Source organism: Littorina saxatilis, linkage group LG1, assembly GCF_037325665.1.
Source record: "Littorina saxatilis isolate snail1 linkage group LG1, US_GU_Lsax_2.0, whole genome shotgun sequence".
NCBI classification, from domain to species: Eukaryota; Metazoa; Mollusca; class Gastropoda; order Littorinimorpha; family Littorinidae; genus Littorina; species Littorina saxatilis.
Genome location: NC_090245.1, coordinates 23,080,471 through 23,103,678, shown reverse-complemented (window position 1 = coordinate 23,103,678; position 23,208 = coordinate 23,080,471). Strand labels below are relative to the sequence as shown.

General features: G+C 40.5%; 1 protein-coding gene across 2 annotated transcripts; it reads left to right on the top strand.

The window, feature by feature from the left end:
• The first annotated feature begins 86 nt into the window (after positions 1 to 86).
• Positions 87 to 22,190, top strand: LOC138965234 (MTOR-associated protein MEAK7-like). 2 transcript variants are annotated; one of them, XR_011455375.1, is made up of 9 exons: positions 87 to 265; positions 2,209 to 2,445; positions 4,687 to 4,825; positions 5,823 to 5,968; positions 7,325 to 7,631; positions 8,118 to 8,236; positions 9,096 to 9,296; positions 10,119 to 20,665; positions 20,696 to 22,190. XR_011455375.1 is itself a non-coding variant. In XM_070337364.1 (8 exons), the coding sequence occupies exons 1-8, from the start codon at positions 131 to 133 to the stop codon at positions 10,269 to 10,271; spliced, it is 1,437 nt and encodes a 478-aa protein (XP_070193465.1). In that variant the 5' UTR covers positions 87 to 130; the 3' UTR covers positions 10,272 to 22,190. The 2 variants fall into 2 exon arrangements, 1 of the variants encoding a protein (XP_070193465.1); XM_070337364.1 differs by having other exon boundaries at positions 10,119 to 22,190.
• The last annotated feature ends 1,018 nt before the right edge of the window (positions 22,191 to 23,208 follow it).

Genomic DNA, 23,208 nt, shown 5'->3' with positions numbered 1-23,208 from the left:
TTCTTAAAATGTACGTCGTAAATATCTAATTAGTTTGCTTGGACCTTTTCGTCTCGATCCATTTGAAGATTCAAGGAAGTGGCCAGTGCGTGAGACATGTAAACAAGGTGTTGGAAGATATTTGATAGCCATGGGTGGAAGCGAGAGCAAAGAATCCGACAATCGCACGTCTGTCCATTTTACAGAAGAAGAAAAGCCGAGAGTGTCTACTTTATTTCATAGGATTTCTCACGGAAAGAAGACGTTCAACAGAGACCAATTTCGGGTAATAAGAATCACACATGTACGGTAGATAGATCTTTCTACAAGTTATGTGGTGGAGTAATAATAATTGCTGAATCACTGTTTTGGAGATGGATAATCATGTTTTGGTTTGTTTTTGTATTCATTGTGTTCTTATTTCACATAGCTCCCCTTGCTCCTGATCAACACATTTTGGACTAAAATTGACGTTCATTTACAGGCAAAGTGGCGTTGACTCTTTGAGTATCGCTCACTTTCAGTTTTACTTTTAGTGTTCAAATTCTTACCATTATTCATTTATTCCAACACATTAAAAACCAGTGTTTTGTAATGTGAGGCTCAATGTTGTATGCAATATAATATCAAGATACGATTAGCTTAGCCTTTAAAGTCCACAGGTTTGGTTTGTGATGTCAGTGTAGTGTACATGTGCATACACATGTGTGTACATGTACTCCAATTCTTCAATTTTATATACATGTATAAAGTCGAACCTTCCCTGGCGACCACCTGTCCATAGAAACCATGCATGCACCTGCCCATAACGGCCACCCGAAAGGATCCTTGATGTGTTTTTTTTATTATCAAAGCACCTTTCTATTGGGACCATCTGTCTAACTCTAATGTGACTGCGACCACTCAATTTTGGTCTCAAGTAAAGTTGTCAACCTGACATGAACGACCACCTGACATCTTTCTTTCTTAACTGCGAAAAAGCATTACCTTATTCTATTCTCAATCACACATCAGACACTACAGGGCAGGTCTACCCTCCGTATCCGCCCCTCTTACTTGAGTCCCAGTGATTTTTTTTTTGCACACCTGCATAACCACTCTTTTTTCAGAGCCGCTGGCACTGACAGGCACAGGTGAACATGAGGTCAAGTATTGGCTAAGGCAGTTTTATTGTCTGACCTGATCTCATTTAGTGCTTCACAATAATTAACTCCCCCCCCCCCCCCCCTTTAAGTTTAAGGATGAGAAAAAAAGATTTAAAAAAAAACGCGGCGGTAGCAAAAACAAACACAAAGTATATCTGCCGCACATAAGAAGAGACGTTTTTGCTCTGCTGATCTTGTGTGTGTTCGTGTGTGTCTCTGTGTTTGTCTCTGTGTGTGTATTTGCACATTTTTGTCTGCAGTCCCGTGTGTGTGAGTGTCTGTGTGTGTGTGTATGAAGTGTGACACGTGCAAGATTGTTTCTGTGCAGTGGGAGGTTTGTGTGTGTGTAACGTGTGACCTACGTGCTAGTGTGTCTGGGCAGTGGGATGTTTGCCAAATGGAGACCCTTTCCATAACGACCACTTGTCTATTAGGACCAATGTAGGTCCCTTGGGTGGTCTTTGACAGGTTTGACTGTACTATCCACTTTTTCTTTCACTTTACTGACACTAGGCGCACCTACCGGTAAGGACAGTTACCCTGTATAGGGATTGCCTCAATAAATAGAACAAGAAAAAGAAGTGCATGGGTGAAACTTTTCCGCCTCAGGGCGGAAATCCGCCAAATGAAATTGGTCAAATAAGGAATTCCTTATTTTAAAAATCTTTAAAAAAATTAAAAATTCCGGCGATCCGATCCGTATTTCCCCTAACACAGTGACCGGACATCGCCGAGTCTTTGTTTCACTAAGCGCGCGAATTATCGGGCTACAGCTTGGCATTTGTTACCATTGTTTAATGTGCAAATTTGTGTGTTTGAGATACCAGGAGAGGCCTACTTTTACCCTTAAAAGCCTGATTTTTTGTTTTCTTCCGGGGGCCTTTGCCCCCCTGGGCCCCCTAGCAGGGCGTTGCCCCTGCACCCCACCAGGGCCTGAGCGGCCCCTGGACCCCGGCCTCATTTTCCTTATTTTCATTTCTGATCAGTTTCACCCATGGAAGTGTCAGGGCATGTGCCATTGTGTTCCTGCATGTGAGAAAAATCAGTCGTTTTTAAGTATCCTATATTGTCTTTTGATTTGCAGCATTTTACACATGGTGTACTGGATCCAGAGATATGTGAACGTCTCTATGAACTGCTGCATGGTGCCAAGCACCTTCACAACTATGGGAAAAGAAGCCATGAAGGGGAGGTGGATCATCACCATTTTGCCCAGCACCTGGCAGCCATATTGAAAGGCGGAGTTCACGAGCAAGCTGTGTTACTAACCAGTCTCGTCTCCCCTGATCATGATGATGTACTTCCTGAGCATCTTGTCAAGGTGTGTATCTCTAGACTAGCGCTCTCCCCCCCCCCCCCCCCACCCACCCCTGAAAAAAGAGAGGGGATGGGGATGCCTGAGTAACTATATGTGGCCTTGTTTTAAATTTAAATGAAATTTAAAATAGGCTATGTTATGAAATAATAATATTACCTCTGAAAGGTGTGTGATCCCTAAACTGGTACATGTACTTTAAAAAAGGAAACGAATAGTTCTACTTTTAGATTTGCTATAGCTGGTTATTCCAACTTATTACATTACTTCATTGGTAGTCATACTAGCTTCTTGCATTGCCAGTTTTGCAATGAGAATACTTTTCAAGTTCCCAATGCAGAACATAGCTGTGCCCTGTGTAGATCATCTTGTACTGGCTTTTCAAACATCAATGTTTTGGGAGACAAAAAAAGTATTCTTTCACTTAGGTCAGGAGAGAGGATGGGAACAATGGCTAAAGTAACTGTTGGCTAAAGTCAGTTGTCAAAAGCTGGGGTGTTACTGTTATCACTGTCAATGTCATTTATCTCTTTAGAGCAAAAAAATTGCTATGATTGTGATACATGTGTATATATATATATATATACTAGATGAATACCCGCTTCGCCGGGAAGAAGTAGAGCCGAATACCCGGCTTTGCCGGGTGAGTGGCGCACCGTACGCCGGGTGAGTGGCGCACCGTACGCGATTGACGCCACACGAAGGAAAACTTCTAAAAATAGTAACGGGAATATGGATTGAGCGTTGTGGACAGTGACTTTCTAAAAATAGTAACGGGAATATGGATTGACGCCACACGAAGGAAGGGAGATAAACGCAAAACACTGGAGAAGAGAAGGAAGAGTTACTGGGAATGGATCTGGGAAGATAAACAGAAAAACCAAAATCGGTTCAGCGCTGCGCGCTGAGAGCACGTGTTGAAAATTCTCATCGACCAGGTTGTGTCCGGGGTCTACCTGAATATGCCCACCAAATTTGAAGCAGATCCATCGAGAACTTTGGCCGTGCATCGCGAACACACACACACACACACACACACACACACACACACACACACACACACAGACACAAGTCGTATATATACATATATATACTAGATGAATACCCGCTTCGCCGGGAAGAAGTAGGGCCGAATACTCGGCTTCGCCGGGGACCGGGTGTACGCCGGCTTCGCCGACGCACCGTACGAAGGAAGGGAGATAAACGCGCAAAACACTGGAGAAGATAAGGAAGAGTTACTGGGAATGGATGTACAGAAAAACCAAAATCGGTTCAGCGCTGCGCGCTGAGAGCACGCACGTGTTCAAAATTTTCCACGATTGTGTCCGGGGTCTACCTGAATATGCCCACCAAATTTGAAGCAGATCCATCGAGAACTTTGGCCGTGAATCGTGAACACACAGACAGACAGACAGACACACACAAGCCGTATATAGATATATACCCTCTCTTGTTACTTCTTCATCTCAGTTCATTTTGACCTTTTGTTTTATTCTTGTACAATGACAGTGTTGTTCCCAGACACAGAGGACAATGGATCAGTTGACCTGGATTCAAAATATATATTGGTCAAAATGTCCTGGCCGCAAACAAAATGTGGTGTTAAAAGACATCATGCGTGTCACAACTATCTGACATTCGACTGGCTTGGGGTCAGAACAATGCGTCAGATCAAAAAAGTATGCGTAAATGACCGAGGCCTGGGAACAACACTGCAGTGATACCTACGATGTGAGGCCCCTTTAATGAGATGACAACTCCCTATAAAAGACACCTTCTGTAGTCCTTGTGTCTATTTTCATAACTAAACTATACCTTTCATGAAAGGCCACCTGCAACGTAGGGGCTCTCAGCACAGAGTCAACTTTGTGTGCAGACTCTCTTCGGTGTCCGAACCTCCCCCCGTGTACACTACATTGGGTGTGCACGTTAAAGATCCCACGATTGACAAAAGGGTCTTTCCTGGCAAAATTGCTTAGGCACAGTTAATAATTGTCTACCTATACCTGTGTGACTTGGAATAATAGGCCGTGAAAGGTAAATATGCGCCGAAATGGCTGCAATCTACTGGCCGTATAAAATTTCATCTCACACGGCATCACTGCAGAGCGCCTAGAACTGTACCCACGGAATATGCGCGATATAAGACTCATTGATTGATTGAGCACAAAAGTGTCCCTTAATCACAGGCTCCACTGTATTGTTGCTGAGCATTTTGTTTATTCTTTTTTGACTTATGTGTTTCAGTTTGTGAGCAGTCTGGTGCAAAGTTTTGAAAAGATTGTTGCGGCTCACTGCAGGCAGTACCAGAGCTGGATCTTCGCTCCTGCCAAAGATGCTTACAGAAGACTTGCCCTCTACATGCTAGAGGATCTATTTACTTCAGGTTGTGAAAATAAATAAATACAGTCCAACCTGCCCTGGCGACCACCTGCCCATAACAGATAAATACAACCCCAAAGGATCCCCAGCGGTTTTTACTATATAAATCACCTTTATATAGCGACCACCTGTTTAACACGACCGCAACCACTCAAATTCGGTCCCAAGTAAAGGTATCATTATTAACCTGTCACAGACTACCACCCGACGTCTTTTCTTCTTTTTTTTTTAACTTTGAAAACTGCGAAAAAGCATACCCTATTCTATAGTCCTACCGTATCCACATCTCCCAGTGACGTCTCTTTTTCGGCACACCTGCATAAACACTCTCTTTTCAGAGCCGCTGACAGGTGCAGGTGAACAAGAGATCAAGTATGGGCCAAGACAATTTTATTGTCTGACCTGATCTCATTATGTGCTTCACAGTCACTACCCACAGCCGCCCCCACCCCCCCTCCAGAATGAGATAGCAATTAAACAAAAACTGTGATTGAGTGGACGGGAGACGACAGAGGCGATGAAGCAAACTTGTTTTATTGTTCAAGCCTGGGAATGATACACCTTTCGTTGTAAATAAGTTCTTTTCTAATTGTCTTTATAGACAGGTTTGACTGTAGCTTAAATGTACTGAACTTCTCACTTCCAGGTGCACCTAGGGCTTTCATTCATGCCTCAGGCATCTTAATCCATTTGAAAAAATACCAAGTTTGATTGTCCTTCATGCAAGGAATCAAAAACTGCAACATTTGTATGACTTAATTGTTATCATTGTCTAGTGGTGACAGTGTAACTCTCACTCAGCCTCACGTCAGGTCCTGCATGTGAACTAATTATGTTGAAAGTCGACATGGATGTCTATTGGTCTCAACGAGAGAGAGAGAATTGTGTCTTACTTTTCTGTGGGCTGGTCATAGTTAGCAAGCTTTTACAAAAAAAATGTCTCACTGGTTGTTACTATTTCTTCTGTATGATTTACTGACAAGTGTTTGTTGTGTCCACAGGCAGTGGAAAAGACAGGGGATACTCTTTGCCTCTGGTTCCCAAGGACATCATGTACTCCACACCTGACCTTGAGAATTGGATCGTAAAAAGTACTCTCTTCCAGCAGATCTTCCATGAAGTCTTTCATGCATGCTTCCGTCTTTATGTAAGTCTGTGAAATATTGTTGAAATATTTAATTTCGTGTCGCAGTGTGTGTGTGGATGTTCAGGTGGAGTAAAATGCTGCCACTGTAGGATCAGTACATGTATAGCAGATGCATACAGAAAGCAGATGCATTGTGAAGTTTCTTTTGTTTGTTCGTTCATGGGCTGAAACTCCCATGGCTTTTACGTGTATGACCATTTTTACCCCGCCATTTAGGCAGCCATACGCCGCTTTCGGAGGAAGCATGCTGGGTATTTCCGTGTTTCTATAACCCACCGAACTCTGACATGGATTACAGGATCTTTTTCGTGCTCACTTGGTCTTGTGCTTGCGTGTACACACGGGGGTGTTCGGACACCGAGGAGAGTCTGCACACAAAGTTGACTCTGAGAAATAAATCTCTCGCCGAACGTGGAGACGAACTCACGCTGACAGCGGCCAACTGGATACAAATCCAGCGCGCTACCGACTGAGCTACATCCCCGCCCCGTGAAGTTTCTTTGATTTACTTCTTAACCATAACATTTTTTTCACTGAAAGGTGATTGCTACTAGCTCTATTTACTCTTGTTCTCTTTCATTATTTCTGTGTCTGTTTACGTCTCTTTGTCTTTCTCTCATTTTTCAAATTGTTACCACTGTAATTTCTATGTCAATAAACATGTGTTTTTTAAAGGAGTTGTTAGGAAGCCGTTGTTCATACAATTTAAATAAAATAAAGGGAAATGAATTGCAACAAGGAAAGTTCTGCTGTTGTCGCTTTCCTTGCTCCACTGTAATGATACACATCAAACTACCGTTATACCTCTATTTTAAGGCCTTGTCAAATCTTAAAAAGGTAGGTCTTCAAAGAAAGGCAGTCTTAAAATGGAGGTAAATCTATAGTGACACTCTGAGGAGATTGTTTGAGAAAATGAGTGAGTCATTAACTCATTGTCTCCCAGGTAAGGATATATCCGTACCCACTCATATGGCTCTATCTGACCTGGTACGGATATATCCGTACACACAGTCGCTTTCAGCGTGTTGATACACAGTTACTACACAGTTACCATAATTCTGAGGGACCTGCTGCAGCACAGCTGGTCTCGGCAAAAAAAAACTTGGTCAACATAGGTGGGGTACAAAGTGTTAAAACAGAGGTTCCACTGTATTATTGTTTGTTCAGGACCAGGACCCAGCAGACGTGGTGTCTTGAAACAGAGGTTCCACTGTATTATTGTTTGTTCAGGACCAGGACCCAGCAGACGTGGTGTCTTGAAACAGAGGTTCCACTGTATTATTGTTTGTTCAGGACCAGGACCCAGCAGACATGGTGTCTTGAAACAGAGGTTCCACTGTATTATTGTTTGTTCAGGACCAGGACCCAGCAGACGTGGTGTTCCTCCACCCACGGATACCACAGGTGTGCGACACCAACTGGTCCAAAGTGAAGACCATCCTGGACCTGCCCTCGGTGCTCTTCCTCAACGCCAACCTGCGCTCAGAGTTGCAGGGGGAGTGGCGACTCTTGTTCAGCAACGCCCTCCACGGCGACAGCTTTTCACAGTTGGCTAAGATCTTGGAGGGGCGGGGTCCCACGCTCCTGGTACTGCAGGACCGGGAGGGAAGCATCTTTGGAGGCTTTGCCAGTCACCCTTGGAACATCAATCCCAAATTCTATGGTTTGTAGTGTAGAAAAGTGCCTCTTTTTTTTTGTTTAAAATTAAAGACTATTCAAAATGTAGCGCTAAATAGGTTTAGATAAAGAGGGTGGGGATTGGAAGAACGTCTTTTTGATAAATAAAAGTCTTCTAAATTGAATTTGAAATGGGCAGCTGTTGCGGTTAAATCGTTAATTGGCATTTTTAAGTTTTTGTATGTTCAAAGTTGAAGAAAGCTGCATATCCCAGCACATTTGAAAAATCCTGAAATACATGTACATATTCAGGAGAGGGGGTTATGGATTAGAAAGAACATTACAGGGGTAAGACGATTTGATTAAAGAAATCAGTATCACCATCAATTAGTATTGTAAGTATTTGTACATTCTTAATTGCAAGTAGTTACATTGATAAACACAGTTGGTAAATCTTGCAAGACATGCATAATCAGATTGTTTATTGTAACTAAAAACATTTTTGGATGATGAGTGATAATCTTCCTTTCAGGTGATGAGCGGTGTTGGTTGTTTCGCCTCAACCCCAACTTTGGTGTGTACTTAGCGACAGGTTACAATGCCAATTTCATGTACCTCAACATGAATATGCAGACTCTACCAAACGGACTGGTAACATTGTTTTTCTTCTTTTGCTTATTTACTTCAAATTTGAAGTGGCCTATTGGTCTACCCTCAGTTGTTTTCTGGAAGATGTTTCTGTGAGTTGCTTGGTAAAATCAAGTGCACATAATCACCTTTGGAGACAAAGCCAGTCAAACTGGAGTGAGTTTGCACTAATTTACTAGCCCTATCAAAATTTGCTTGCTGAACTCAAAAGTTTGTGAGGGCATATCAGGAGACAACAGCTGTCAGGCTTTATCTTCTTCTTCTTCTTCGTTCAAGAGTTGAAACTCCCATGTTCAGTCATGTTTTTGCATGAGTGGGTTTTTACGTGTATGACGGTTTTTACCCCGCTATTTAGGCAGCGATATGCCGCATTCGGGGGAAGGCTTTATCATAAAGGGCTCTCTAAAAGCTAAATATATTTAACCCGCCGTCTTTGAACGGTGGAGCTATGAATAGCTCAGTGCTCAAGGCCGGCAGACTACTCTTACAGAGCAACTGCTGTGACAACGGGCACTACTGCATCAACCTGTCACACTCGCACCAGTTTGAATGAACTTTGTCCCCCAAAGTTTCATGAACCAGAACTCGCTTGCTGAAGCAAACAAGGTGCTTAATTGTATCATGTGATGCTGTCATGTCTACCAATGGGTGTGACTGAGGTGTATTTTGCTACCAATGATCAGGCAGATTGAGCTTTTGTTTTGCTCAAGATAACATGAAATTGCTTCATTGAATCAATAGCTGTCAGCTAGTGGATAGCATGACTTCTGAAGTGGAAACTGGCTTGGTAAGTACTATTCCATTGCATATGAACTCACAAAGCACTGAAGTTCCTAAGAAAGATGTTACATTTGTTTTTCAGGGTATGGGTGGTCAGCTGAACTACTTTGGCTTGTGGGTAGAACACACTTTCAACCATGGCCACAGTAAAGCTGAACCTCGATGTACAACTTTTGGAAGTCCTCAGCTGTCCAAGTCAGCAGAGTTTCAAGTGGACATTTTGGAAGTGTGGCTAGTGGGGCCTCAGAAGAAAAAGGATGATGATTATGATACAGAGGAAGAGGTACAGTGTGTGTTGTTGTCATTTTGCCTCTCGATCTGTGTGTACATTTGTCTATGTATTTGTAATGCTGCCAGTCTTTTATGCATTCCCCAGGGTTCGATTTACCAACGATCAATGTTCCATTGCCACATAAAATCACCAATGAGAATTCTATTCAGCGGTTCAAAGGACATACAGAGATCACTTACTACTGTGCCATTCTATGCCCAGTATACTTCTTTTAAATTTAGTTTGAAAATAACAAAAGCATGCACCAAACTGAGCACACACCACACACATGCACGCATGCACCCACACACACACACACACACACACACACACACACACACACACACACACACACACACACACACACACTTCCTAGCCTACTTGGCATAATGCGCCTTCGTTTATGTCACATCAGAATTTGATGGAGTAAGTCAAGTGACCCATTGTCTTTTCTCCCTGAACCCTGAGTCCCAAGTCAGGTTATCACCTCTCGGATGAGAGATTCCCAGATTTCATGATTGGTTGACCCCCCTGTTGTTGATCAGGAACCCAGGATGTACTCAGACTTGTGGGGGGATTGTAAGTTGCTTCCCTCACTAAAGTGCATTCATTTGCTCAGAACTGAAGACTGTGAAATGTCAGAAAAATGAATTGTCACTAACTGATGTATAGTTTTGCATGATTATTTTGGTGTTACAAGTTAAAAAGATGTGGGGTCTTGTTTCCAGAGAAAATGGACGTAGGTCGACTTTTGTGCAGTTTCCTCATTTTTCGATGGTCACAATTGTTTCTTTGTAAATTGTGTAAACATGGTTGTGTGTGCTGCTTTTCCAGGAGCGAGTGGCCCAGAAGAGTGTGTTGGACAAGGACCCAGCAGCCAAGGCCATGCTAGAAATGATCGGCAAAGGGCCAGTTAGTGAAGGGCTGCGGGAAGGAGACGAGATGGCAGACACGCCAGAAAGCAATAAGGTTATATCACTGTTCTGAGTGCCTAGCAGTGTTTGAGGAAAGACTTTGACTCGATGTGTTAACAACTGAATTGAAAACATCTTAGCTGTGTTTGAGGCAAGATTTCAACTTTACGTGTTAACGGGCTGAATTTGAAATCTCTGTTTTGACACTGCAGACTATTCAGGGCAGGACTGAAGCAGTGTTGCACCAAGTCAGACGGGATCCAGTGTTCTGTCAACAAAATGTGAAAGAGAGTGTGTTGTTGTTTTATTTTGGACAATACAACATCTCATTGCTGAAACTAGGATGAAAGTGTGTGAAAGTTTGGGCAATGTGTATGGTGATGGTTTGCGATTTGGTGTGAAATTTGTTCCCCTTTTCTATTCACTTATTTTCAGCACTATTTTGCTTGGTTTTGACAGTTTCTTTTGTATTTATTGCAAGAGAGTCTTTCAGGCTTTATGTTGTTTGTCCAGCACATTCTGGGCAGACAGATTATGTGATATATTTTTGTTACACAATGCAGCTTTGATTTTTGACATCTTTTCTTCGATAAGTTGAGCTTTTTTTAAATAAAAAAATTAAAATCCTTGGAAAAATCATTGACATATTTTCCAGAATAAGGTACCATCGAGTTGGGAGTGTTTTTGCTCTTTAGTCAATTAGATAATGAAGATAAGAAAAGTTGAATTTCTGATTTTTTTTTCATCCTTTTTTAGTTGACTGTGTTCCTGATGTAGACACATACTACCTTTCAGTAATGGTACTTTTTTCTAATCATGTGCTTTGTTTATATGTCGAATCTGAGAAACGGAGCTTTCTGTTTTTCCCTTTTGTTGAGCATGCTGTGTTCAGACTTTACGCTGCTGTACTGTACTTCTGTGTGCAATCTGCCATGAATTATGTATGAAGACTTTCTGGTCAGTGCCATCAGTACATAGGTAAAAGATGATGGCTTTCGTTATGTATTTGTTTCTGTAGTGATTTTTCTGAGTTGTACTCTGCAAGAGCAAGAAACAGCCTTAGCAGTTTATGTACCGTACTTTCCGGGTGACAAGGCGCTTCGTTATACAAGATGCACCCCCTTCTTTTTAAAAACAATTGTAATCCAGTCACCCATTGGACGCAGGGGGCCGATAGGGCCCACCAAAATGACCCAGTTTTTGCCATGAGAGGTGGTTCCCCTGTCATATCTGAGAGAGGAAACACTTCCTGCACCGGGGTCAGTGACCGGTCAGTGACCGACTTTAACTGAGTGAAAATATGTGTGCTCTGTGTGTGCGGCCAGATCAAAGGCATTGTGATAGCTGGGTGGCCTTGTTTATAGACACGACCTTCTTCCCAGGGGTCAATGACCCAGTTTTTGCCATGAGAGGTGGTTCCCCTGTCATATCTGAGAGAGGAAACACTTCCTGCACCGGGGTCAGTGACCGGTCAGTGACCGAGTTTAACAGAGTGGAAATCTGTGTGTGCGGCCAGATCAAAGGCAGGGCAGTACCTAGTAGCTGAAACATGCATTATCACAAGTTGTTTGACTGGTACTCAAGCGGTCTCTTTGATTTTTTTCGTATTTCATACACGGATTAGGCGCTTGGTTATACAAGACGCAGGGGTCGAACTCCAGGAAAAAAGTCGCGCCTTATGACCCGGAAAGTACGGTACACTTAGTTCCTCTGCATTTTTTTGTATTCATGCATGAAATTGTTATGAAAAGCTTTCTTGCATGTGTGTGTATGTGTGGGTGTGAGCATGCACTTGTATATCTGGGTATTTGGTAGTCTGGGTATGTGCATGGCTATTGGTATAAGTTAATGTGATGAAGCATTTTTGATGTGATGGAATATGGATTCATGCTGATGATGTTACTTAGAAATGATGAAACCTCTTTAGGTTTGTTAATAATGTGGGCCTGTACAATAAGAAGACAATTTAGTTGAAAGTAGAGAATGTTTGTCATTCTGTCTCAGTCAATATATACTTTAGTCCTTGTTTTACACATGCAATTGTATGCTTTTACTGACCAATACCCCCCAAAAAAGTTTCTAGTTATTGAAGCTGAGTGACTTCAAGAAAAGTTGTGATGTAAAATGTATACACTATGTTTCCAGTTATTTCTTTGTGGTAAAAAAACAACATGGTTTCTTGGATTTGCAGTGAAAAATGCTATGATGGCTGTGTCACTCTGCTTTTTGTCGATTCCTTTACCGTTTCTGTCTGAAGGCTGATACATTGTGTTCTACCTTTTTGTTTGTTTGATTGAAGGCTGGTCATTAACACAGTTATTTGAGTTTGCTGTATGTAATCAGCTGCCCTCAAAGTTGTATGAACATGAAGAATATATATGTATGCTTATGTAGCTGTAATTAACCAAGAGTTTAATTCAGTAGAGCTTGGCACATATGTAGCAGCAATAGTGAACATTATTCAGGTATTTCTGCATGAGGATGTATCCCTCATATAACATCTTGATATGCAAACTGTTATCTTAGCGTTGAACATGACCTTTATTTCACATATTTGTACTTAAAGGAAATGATTTCTTCTTCCTTTCATTATGTGTTTCATAAACAAAATTGTCACTTTCTTATGCATATATGTGTTGGTGCTTAAGTCTTATGGTTAAAAGATAAAGGGAAAAAATGCAAGGACGCAGAATATGTCAACTGAAAGACAGAACTCTGGTTGCTATGTGACTTGTCTTTTTATCTAAGCTTTTCTAGTGTTTGTAGTGACATTTTTTGCTTGATATTTATTTTATTCTTTTCCAAATACATACATGAAAATATATTTTGGTTATCATGTGACGAGACAGAATATGTACACTACATGTATCATGAACATAACACTTTCTATCCATTAATCAGCCTGCTTCAATGGAAAAAATACCCCCCGCGGGTTTGGGGGAAGAATTTACCCGATGCTCCCCAGCATGTCGTAAGAGGCGACTAACGGATTCTGTTTCTCCTTTTACCCTTGTTAAGTGTTTCTTGTATAGAATATAGTCAATTTTTGTAAAGATTTTAGTCAAGCAGTATGTAAGAAATGTTAAGTCCTTTGTACTGGAAACTTGCATTCTCCCAGTAAGGTAATATATTGTACTACGTTGCAAGCCCTTGGAGCAAATTTTTGATTAGTGCTTTTGTGAACAAGAAACAATTAACAAGTGGCTCTATCCCATCTCCCCCCTTTCCCCGTCGCGATATAACCTTCGTGGTTGAAAACGACGTTAACCACCAAATAAAGAAAGAAAGAAATGTAATAAATACATTTCATTTGTTTCATCTTTCTGGAGGTAATCTCTTTATCAGAATTCTCAGAAAATGTTTGTGTTGCCTATCTTCTCAATAAGGCCAGTCTCATCAAAATGAAAAAAATAGGTGTCTGTTTGACATGCATGTGATCACCCACTGTGCGGCTCATCCTGATATGTTCTGCAGCGGATTTTCAAATCAAGTGTCAGAATGTCTGTTGCAGTGTTTCATAAAGCCCATGATTTGCTTGCCAATGTTGCTGATCTTATATGCATTCCTTGAACTCCTATGAACTTTTCATGTGATTATGAGTTGAATGTTTACTTTTACATGGGTCATTCTTACGGAAACTTGTCAGTTGTGAGTTTTCTAATAGGTCACCTAATTGGAATATAGGGAAGACAGGTTGCCAACATACTGTGTAGTGCAAGGATTATAAAAGATGTGCTTTGACTCATGTTTGTTTCTTTGTTTTTTAACCAGTTTTTCTTTGAACATGCTAAAAACAGAGAGAAAACACACGTCTGAAAAATGATAACTAACATTTGTATAGGTGGTCATGTGCACAGTGCCATTCAGATAATGTTGATTTGGTCAAGTTCTGAATCATCTAGCTGTTCAATATGCTATTTATCAGCAAGAGTGATTCTGGATGGGCAAGCAGGTGTGAGCGTCAAGATAAGAGAGGGAGTGCCACAAGGTGCCGTGATCTCACACACATTCTTCCTCATCTACATAAATGACATCACAAGCAGCATTCCCATTCATGTTTCAAACACCCTCCATGCTGATGATCTGGCCATTGAGCTCTGCAGAGCTCACCGCCTCAGCAGCCTATAGAATCCAGTAGGGAGCAAAGAAGATCAAACAGTGGACCGAAGATTGGGGGCTAGAGCTCAACCGTGTGAAGTCTGTTTCCACAGTCGTCTCCTTCTCAACATGCAAGGAGAAGATCCAGATAAAGATCGGAGAGACTATTCTTCCACAGTTTGAGACGCCCACTTTCCTTGGTGTCAAGTTGGACTCCCACCTTACCTGGAAACTTAATACCGAGGAGACAGAGGGACAAGCAACCAGAAGACTTGGCATCATGAGAAAAACTGTCAGGAACCACTTGGGGATCCAACTCCAAAATTCTAAAGTCGGTCTACACAGGAACCAACCTTAAAGGCATATGTACTCGATGACTATACACGCTAATTGCTTTACCAACAGCTGGAGACATGCTAAATTAAGTTCCCTGCAAAATATTGTGGTCTAGGACCCCTTCAATGTTGAGATATGTTAATTTTCATTTTGATCTGGATCGTCCTATTTATAGATTTGGCAACACATGTAACGTTGATGCAAGGGAGCTAACACCGCGGCTTTGTTGACATTCTCACTTTTTCAGAGGCTAGAACAAGCTGTAATGCATGTATTATGGTCCGCGCATGGTGACATATCGTCATTATATGGTCTTATGGTGCGTTTGACATCGATTGTGGGCAAACTACACTTTGTAAACACGGGAGCGCGTACATATGCCTTTAAAAGAGAAGACAGAAGGGTTCCAGCCCACCCAAGACCCCATCCTCCATCTCGCTTGAGCAGAGCAGACAGCCATCTTCTGTTTAACAAGCGTGCCCTCTCCTTGCCCCCTGCATGACCAGGCCTGGCTAGAGAGCACAACTCCAGATGCAAAACTGTGGAGAATTGTGGAAGACCTGTGCCGAACTTGCCAGTTCATAACATCAGCAGGCTATGAGAGACACAACCGTCGAATGCTGAAGAATAAGAAGAAGATATGCTATTTATTAATCATAATTTTAGTTGTATTCCTGAGTTACCAATTATTTAGATTAAAAACCGTTATGATCCTCATAGGATTTCTAGCAGACAAGTTGTAAGGTATGATTGGTATCAGACCTGATGCTTTTTGACAAGATGAACCTTGTCACGTTTCATGTTATTACCATTTCAGTGCACCATATGGCTATTTGACCAATCAGGACTGATTCTAGGTGACCCACTAAATGTTATAGCAGTCCCCCCCCCCCCCCCCCCCCCGCCCCCCCCCCCCCGCGCGGGTTAGGGGGAAGAATTTACCCGATGCTCCCCAGCATGTCGTAAGAGGCGACTAACGGATTCTGTTTCTCCTTTTACCCTTGTTAAGTGTTTCTTGTATAGAATATAGTCAATTTTTGAAAAGATTTTAGTCAAGCAGTATGTAAGAAATGTTAAGTCCTTTGTACTGGAAACTTGCATTCTCCCAGTAAGGTAATATATTGTACTACGTTGCAAGCCCCTGGAGCAAATTTTTGATTAGTGCTTTTGTGAACAAGAAACAATTGACAAGTGGCTCTATCCCATCTCCCCCCTTTCCCCGTCGCGATATAACCTTCGTGGTTGAAAACGACGTTAAACACCAAATAAAGAAAGTAAGACAGTTATAGCAGTCAGGCTATTTTTTTTATCACGCTAAGAATAAACAAGACAAAGTAAAAATTTGAATTAACAATATCAACGTGAATTATTCCAAAGAATGACACTTCAAGTGTTGTCAGATAATAGACTTTTTATCTAAAAATATACTGAAAAGCCAGATTTGTCTGAGGGTGCGAACAGAACAGCAAGGCACCAACTACTGGGACACACTCACTTGAAAATGTCATTGTCAAATTTCTGAAGAATCAAGTTACTCAATGTACGTCAAATATATCTTTACATCATTTCTTTTCTGCCATCGATTCTAAATCTGTGAGCGCATTTCACCTGCTGATATTCATCACTTCTGGTGAGTGATTGACTGACCCAGGTCCCGAGAATGCTTTGACTGACAGGCATAACCAGATAGGAGCGATCCAGTCCCCATTGAGGCTGGTCTGTGTAATTTGCGGGATCCCTTCGAAATTTCTTTTGGTCAAAAATAGACAGTTATAAAACTGGTATTTCCTTGTTTTCACTACCTATTTTATTCATGTTTTTATTACTTAGTTAGTGGAAGAATCTTTTGTAATGTATGTTTGATGGTGTATGCTTTTAATTAAGCGTTGCTGACTATGAATGTAGATGTAAATGCTTGTATAACTGTGTTTTAATTTTAAATGTGTCAAGCGCAAAGAGCATAATTGTAAAGTTATGATGTTGCGCTGTATAAATGCTCATTTTTTATTATTATTATTATTATTATTATTTCTAATATGCTGACTATTAGAAAATTATAACAGACATGTCTCAAAATGATACATGTATACATGTATACATTTTCTTGACATGTCTTTTATCATTTGCTTACAGTCAGCATATTAGAAATAACTCATACATGATGTACTAATATGTGTGAGAATGACCTGCATGTCAGTCTGAATGCTGTGTTATGTTACAATGTTGGCAAGATGAAGGTGAAAAGTTGTGGTTTCACTAGTACTGTTGGCCCAAAAGCAAAGCTTATGGATTGATTTTCTTTCAGGTAGAATGTTACAATCAATGTTTAAGGTATTACCATCATTGATTTTACATTACACCAAGTGGTAACTTGGCACTACTTTTCTATATTGGTTGTGATATTTTTGTTCAGAAAATTTTACTATCTGTTTTTTTGTTTTGTTTTAAATTGACACATATAGAAAGGTCAATCGTATTAAAAAAATCATAAGAGGAAGTGCAGTATGTGTTGGGTGATTCTCTGCGTGTTAGCATTGTAATGGTGTAAATAGCAGGGCAAGAGCACCTGACATTTTGTAGGTAATGAATTGTGTTGGTTTGTGTACATTCTACATACACACAGTGTATATGCATTGTAACTGCCTTGGCTAACGTTTTCTGTCCCATGAGACTTTTTACGGGTTGCCTAGATTTTTGCACTGGACTGTGCATGTTTGTCATGCTGTCGTGTCAAGTAATATGTCATGGTGTAGATTGACATGCCTCATTGTACAGTAGAACCCCCATTTCAAGACTTCCTTCCTCCCTTATGAGACTGCCCTTTTTCAGAGTTGAATTCTCTTCATATATCCTCTGTAACTGTACATTCGTCTTAAGACTCCCTCGCAGATTATTTTATGTCTTCTTCTTCTTCTTCTGCGTTCGTGGGCTGAAACTCCCACGTACACTTGTGGTTTTTTTTTGCACGAGTGGAATTTTACGTGTATGACCGTTTTTTACCCCGCCATTTAGGCAGCCATACGCCGTTTTCGGAGGAAGCATGCTGGGTATTTTCGTGTTTCTATAACCCACCGAACTCTGACATGGATTACAGGATCTTTTTCGTGCGCACTTGGTCTTGTGGTTGCGTGTACACACGGGGGTGTTCGGACACCGAGGAGAGTCTGCACACAAAGTTGACTCTGAGAAATAAATCTCTCGCCGAACGTGGGGACGAACTCACGCTGACAGCGGCCAACTGGATACAAATCCAGCGCGCTACCAACTGAGCTACATCCCCGCCCATTTAATGTCTTAAGACAGGGGTTCCACTGTGCTCCTGTTTTGCAGTGTGTTCATCTCACACCCTGGGTTTTTTGGTAGCTTTTCATGTAGTGACATTTCTTTCTTGCATATCTCAGTTACCATCTACTCTTCTCACATCTACAATTAACTGTACCAAAGATTACGCTGCTGTGACCAGGCATTCTTCTTCTGCTTCGTAGGCATAAGTCAGGCTTTTACACGTATGGCCATTTTTTCCCCGCCGTTTTGGCAGTCATGCTCTAATTCAGGAGGATGCATGCCGGGTGTTTTCTTGTTTCTATAACCCACCAAACTCTGCCATGAATGACAGGATCTTTTTTATGCATACATGCACCTGGTATTGTGCTTCTGTGTACACCTGAAGCGAGATAAGGCACAAGCAGGTCTGCACATAAGTTGACTTTGGACTGTAACATTGGTAAAATCTCCACCCTTAACCCACGAGGCATGGTCGGGATTCGAATCACACACCTTCCGCACAGAAGGCTGATGTCCGAACCACTAGACTATGCACCCATCTGTGTCCATAAATAACATTATACCTGTAATTACAGTCCACTTCTCCACCCTGGTTACAATAATTCTTTCCACTCATTATTGGATGTTGTTGTCATTTTGTATCATATGATATCAGTCCTGACATGATGGCAAAAATAGGTATACTATGGTGCTTAGCATTGGAAAAATGTGTTTATTTGCCATTCCCTTTCAGTTCATAAGTATGCACATTCCGTTTCAAAGTTAACTTAATTGTAGTTGGGGCATTGTCTTGGGCAGTTTAATAGTTTTCATCCAACATTTGCAAGGCTAAGGTTAAGGTGGGAAAAATAGATGGACCAGGTACATAGTGTGTGGATGTCAAAGTAAATAAAGAGGACTATGGCGTTATAAGAGAGTAACATTGTCATTTAATCGGAGATAAGGCTGTAAATCCTTTTTTAAGTATAAAAAAAAATTAAAAGAATGAAAAAACAATGTTACTGCAAGCTTCATTGTCTGGGGATGGTTTTGGTATGCATTGGCTTTCAGAAAAACCAACAGGTAAAGATCTGGAGTGCTTAAATCGTGCTAGTGTGGCGACCACTCAGTCCCAAATGTCGTACTTTTGAGTCAATTCCCGAATTTTGTTTCTTCTTCCGAAAGCAATAAATAAAAGCCAGAACATTTGAAGTACAAACTTGAAATTGTGTGAACTTATAATTCCATGTCTCGAGCCAATGTACACCGAATATTGAAGTAAATCGCGGCAGTAATTTAGTAGTTATTCAAATTTTAATGGTTGGCACTTTTGGGGGGTCACGCTGTTTCACTGCCTTAACTCATTTCCCTGGGCCTTTGTGGTTTTTTTCATGTTGTTGTACAAGAACATTGTATTGTAACTGAACACAGTCTACCTTGCATTCAATAATATCTTTTTACATTTTCCTGCATTGCAGTGCAACTGATGTACATCATACCAAACCAGCATAAATGAGATCATTCAAACATTTCTCACAACTGTGCGGTTCAGTACAATGAGGTCTGATACCATCAGATCCATCCCAATTCAATGCTACAGTACAGAACCAAGTTTCTATGTAACTCTGCAACACAATTAATATGATGAAATACAATATGAAATATTTCAATCATATTTACCAACCCTGTAGGTGAAAATAAGCCAAAATGTAATACCAAGAACACTCGTCCATACCTTCCTTTTGACTTTGTGCTCATTTAAACTTGCTTAGACATGGGCATGGTTTACACATACTCTGTAGCTTTGTTATCCATGCTTTATCTTGCGTTCTATTAAGCGTTCTAGTGTGGAGGCAGTCAAGATTCTTACCCTTGCAAAGTGATGTTCATCAACTAGCCAGTCAAAGCCGAGTCCAATCATTGTAAAACTGCCTGCAAGTACCTGAACAGCATGACGGTGAAATCTGATTTGATCATCACAATCTCCATAAACAAGACAGGAGAAACTAAACAACTGCTAAAAATTTGCAAAATTTGAAATTCAAGCTCCCGTCTTAGCAACAATTACAAAAAAGTTTAAAAAAAGTGGATGAATGAGGGTTTATTATTTTTCATGAACACATACTTTCTTTTATTTTTTTTATTTTTTTAATCTCATACATATTTCATGTTGTGGTGTCAGTGAATAAGCTGAACTGATTTTGAGCAATTTTATATTCCAAGAAACGAAACAACAAGATGACTGTGGGTGAAAACAAAGTTGAACTTTATTCAACTTTATTCCAAGAATATGTTCATATCTTTCAAGGGAGCTAACCGGACCAAAACATGTCTAGAAGGTAAACTGTTTGGTTATTGATTAAGATTTGGAATAATGACATCACACGCAATGCCTAAAATCAAGTGTTTGGAAAGTTCAATCATTCCAATTAAGTTTAAGCACTGTGTTCAGGTAGTCTGCACAGACAAAGATTCTCATTGCAGTGCGCCTTTGCCTTTACTGCAATCTACTTTTTCCATTCTAATAGCAGTGGAAGATTCCCGCTTCAATTTCCTAAAAGCCAAATGATTTCGTCGGATTTACTGAAAAATAAAAAATATGACTGAAAAATAGGGACTTGAACACTGAAGGGTCAGGCATGTTCCACTTTTTACATTCATTTAATTAACTATCATAAATATTGAGTACATTTGAGTAAACCATTGCAGGTGTATCTCAATTTACAGTGTACTACTACATATGTCCTCTAGCCTTTTGCAGTTGAAATTGTCCTGAACTATTTCTGAAATGGTCCCTAGGGCATAGAAGGTTTGATGATAAAACCAAATTATATGTTTTACTATGAATTTTTGTTGTGCAATTTTTCTAACTGTAAGACAACAACAGTGTTTTGAGCAGATAGCATTAGAACTGAAAAGTTCTACATTTTGTGGCACAATGAATTTAATCTCACGAAAACCTGCCATTAGAGACAAGAGGGATGTTTTTTGTGTGTGTTTTTGAAGTTTTTTGTTATTGGTATACTTGCATGTTGTTTTTCGACATCCTAACTGGTATTTATCTATGTGTATGATTGTGAATTTTTTTTTATTTACATGTTTAAAACTCACTAAAACTGCTCTCCGTACTCCACATACATGTATTCCATAAAGAAATTTGTGTTTAAGTTTTGAGGGTCACCATTTCTGCTATGAGATTTGGTTGTTAACTACAATGTATAAACATATGCACTTAATTTGTATGGTCTTAGACTGATCTGTGTAAGAAAAAGAAAATTCTAAAAAAAAAAGAATTAAACATTTTTAAAAAACCCATGTTTTGGCATGAAGTAGGCTGTCCAATTCACTAGGTGACAGTCTTTAATTGCACAAATCTTCTTGTGTAAATAATTTGTCTCACTGTCACAGATGTGGACAATTGTTATGTGTAAACGTTGAGGGATGTTCTTATCCCAAGGGAAAGTCTGACCAGATCTGAGATGGTGAGCTGAACTGTTTTCACGAGAAGGACTGTGCCATTGAAATCTGAAATCTCTCCCTCACCATGCTTTTGTTTTAATTAAATCAATGCAGAGAATCATAATTCAGCATACAAATATTCACAAAGGATTTACGTTCAGACTTGTTTTAAGGTACATGTACTGGGATGGAAGTGCCCACCCCCCCCCCCCCCCCCCCCCCCCCCCCCGGGTTAGGGGGAAGAATTTACCCGATGCTCCCCAGCATGTCGTAAGAGGCGACTAACGGATTCTGTTCTTCCTTTTACCCTTGTTAAGTGTTTCTTGTATAGAATATAGTCAATGTTTGTAAAGATTTTAGTCAAACAGTATGTAAGAAATGTTAAGTCCTTTGTACTGGAAACTTGCATTCTCCCAGTAAGGTAATATATTGTACTACGTTGCAAGCCCCTGGAGCAATTTTTTTACTAGTGCTTTTGTGAACAAGAAACAATTAACAAGTGGCTCTATCCCATCTTCCCCCCTTTCCCCGTCGCGATATAACCTTCGTGGTTGAAAACGACGTTAAACACCAAATAAAGAAAGAAAGGTGGAAGTGCCCTGAATATCAGTGGGAGTCATTTATGTTTTTTTTGTGTCGAGTTTTACCTCTTCTCTATTACAACAGATCCAGTCATTTGCACTAAGTTTGTAAAGAATATTTTCAAATAATGAATTTGTATCTTTATTTGCTTAGCATTTATTTACTTTCTGTGGGAGTATGGGGATGTGTGGAAAAGTTAAACCTGTGAATCAATTAGGAAAGACCAAAAAAAAAAAGTCACTCTGCTACATTGTTTCTGTTTATCAAGTGTATTTCAGTGTGTGTCCGTGCATATATGTGTGTGTTAGAGAGAGTCAAAGAGAGAGAGAGAGAGAGAGACTATGACAATTTTTTATTTTACGAGGGTTTGAGAATAAGCAGTAATTTGCTTTTTGACTCACATGCGAAGCAAAAGTGAGTCTATGTACTCACCCGAGTCGTCCGTCCGTCCGTCCGTCCGTCCGTCCGTCCGTCCGTCCGTCCGTCCGGAAAACTTTAACGTTGGATATTTCTTGGACACTATTCAGTCTATCAGTACCAAATTTGGCAAGATGGTGTATGATGACAAGGCCCCAAAAAACATACATAGCATCTTGACCTTGCTTCAAGGTCAAGGTCGCAGGGGCCATAAATGTTGCCTAAAAAACAGCTATTTTTCACATTTTCCCCATTTTCTCTGAAGTTTTTGAGATTCAATACCTCACCTATATATGATATATAGGGCAAAGTAAGCCCCATCTTTTGATACCAGTTTGGTTTACCTTGCTTCAAGGTCAAGGTCACAGGAGCTCTTCAAAGTTGGATTGTATACATATTTTGAAGTGACCTTGACCCTGAACTATGGAAGATAACTGTTTCAAACTTAAAAATTATGTGGGGCACATGTTATGCTTTCATCATGAGACACATTTGGTCACATATGATCAAGGTCAAGGTCACTTTGACCCTTATGAAATGTGACCAAAATAAGGTAGTGAACCACTAAAAGTGACCATATCTCATGGTAGAAAGAGCCAATAAGCACCATTGTACTTCCTATGTCTTGAATTAACAGCTTTGTGTTGCATGACCTTGGATGACCTTGACCTTGGGTCAAGGTCACATGTATTTTGGTAGGAAAAATGTGTAAAGCATGTGAGTCGTATGGGCTTTGCCCTTCTTGTTTACATCTGGCCCTCGCCCTACAGAGGGAGTAGTCAGTTATGGTTAACGAATTAACAAATGTGTTACATGATTACAAAAACTCAGAAGCAAGAACACATTATATATAG

Excerpts from the sequence above, each read along its gene's own strand:
- LOC138965234 (XM_070337364.1), top strand. The coding sequence starts at position 131 with ATGGGTGGAAGCGAGAGCAAAGAATCCGACAATCGCACGTCTGTCCAT. Across the intron at positions 7,632-8,117 it reads CATCAATCCCAAATTCTATG|GTGATGAGCGGTGTTGGTTG; the intron begins GTTTGTAGTGTA and ends TCTTCCTTTCAG. Across the intron at positions 8,237-9,095 it reads AGACTCTACCAAACGGACTG|GGTATGGGTGGTCAGCTGAA; the intron begins GTAACATTGTTT and ends TTTGTTTTTCAG.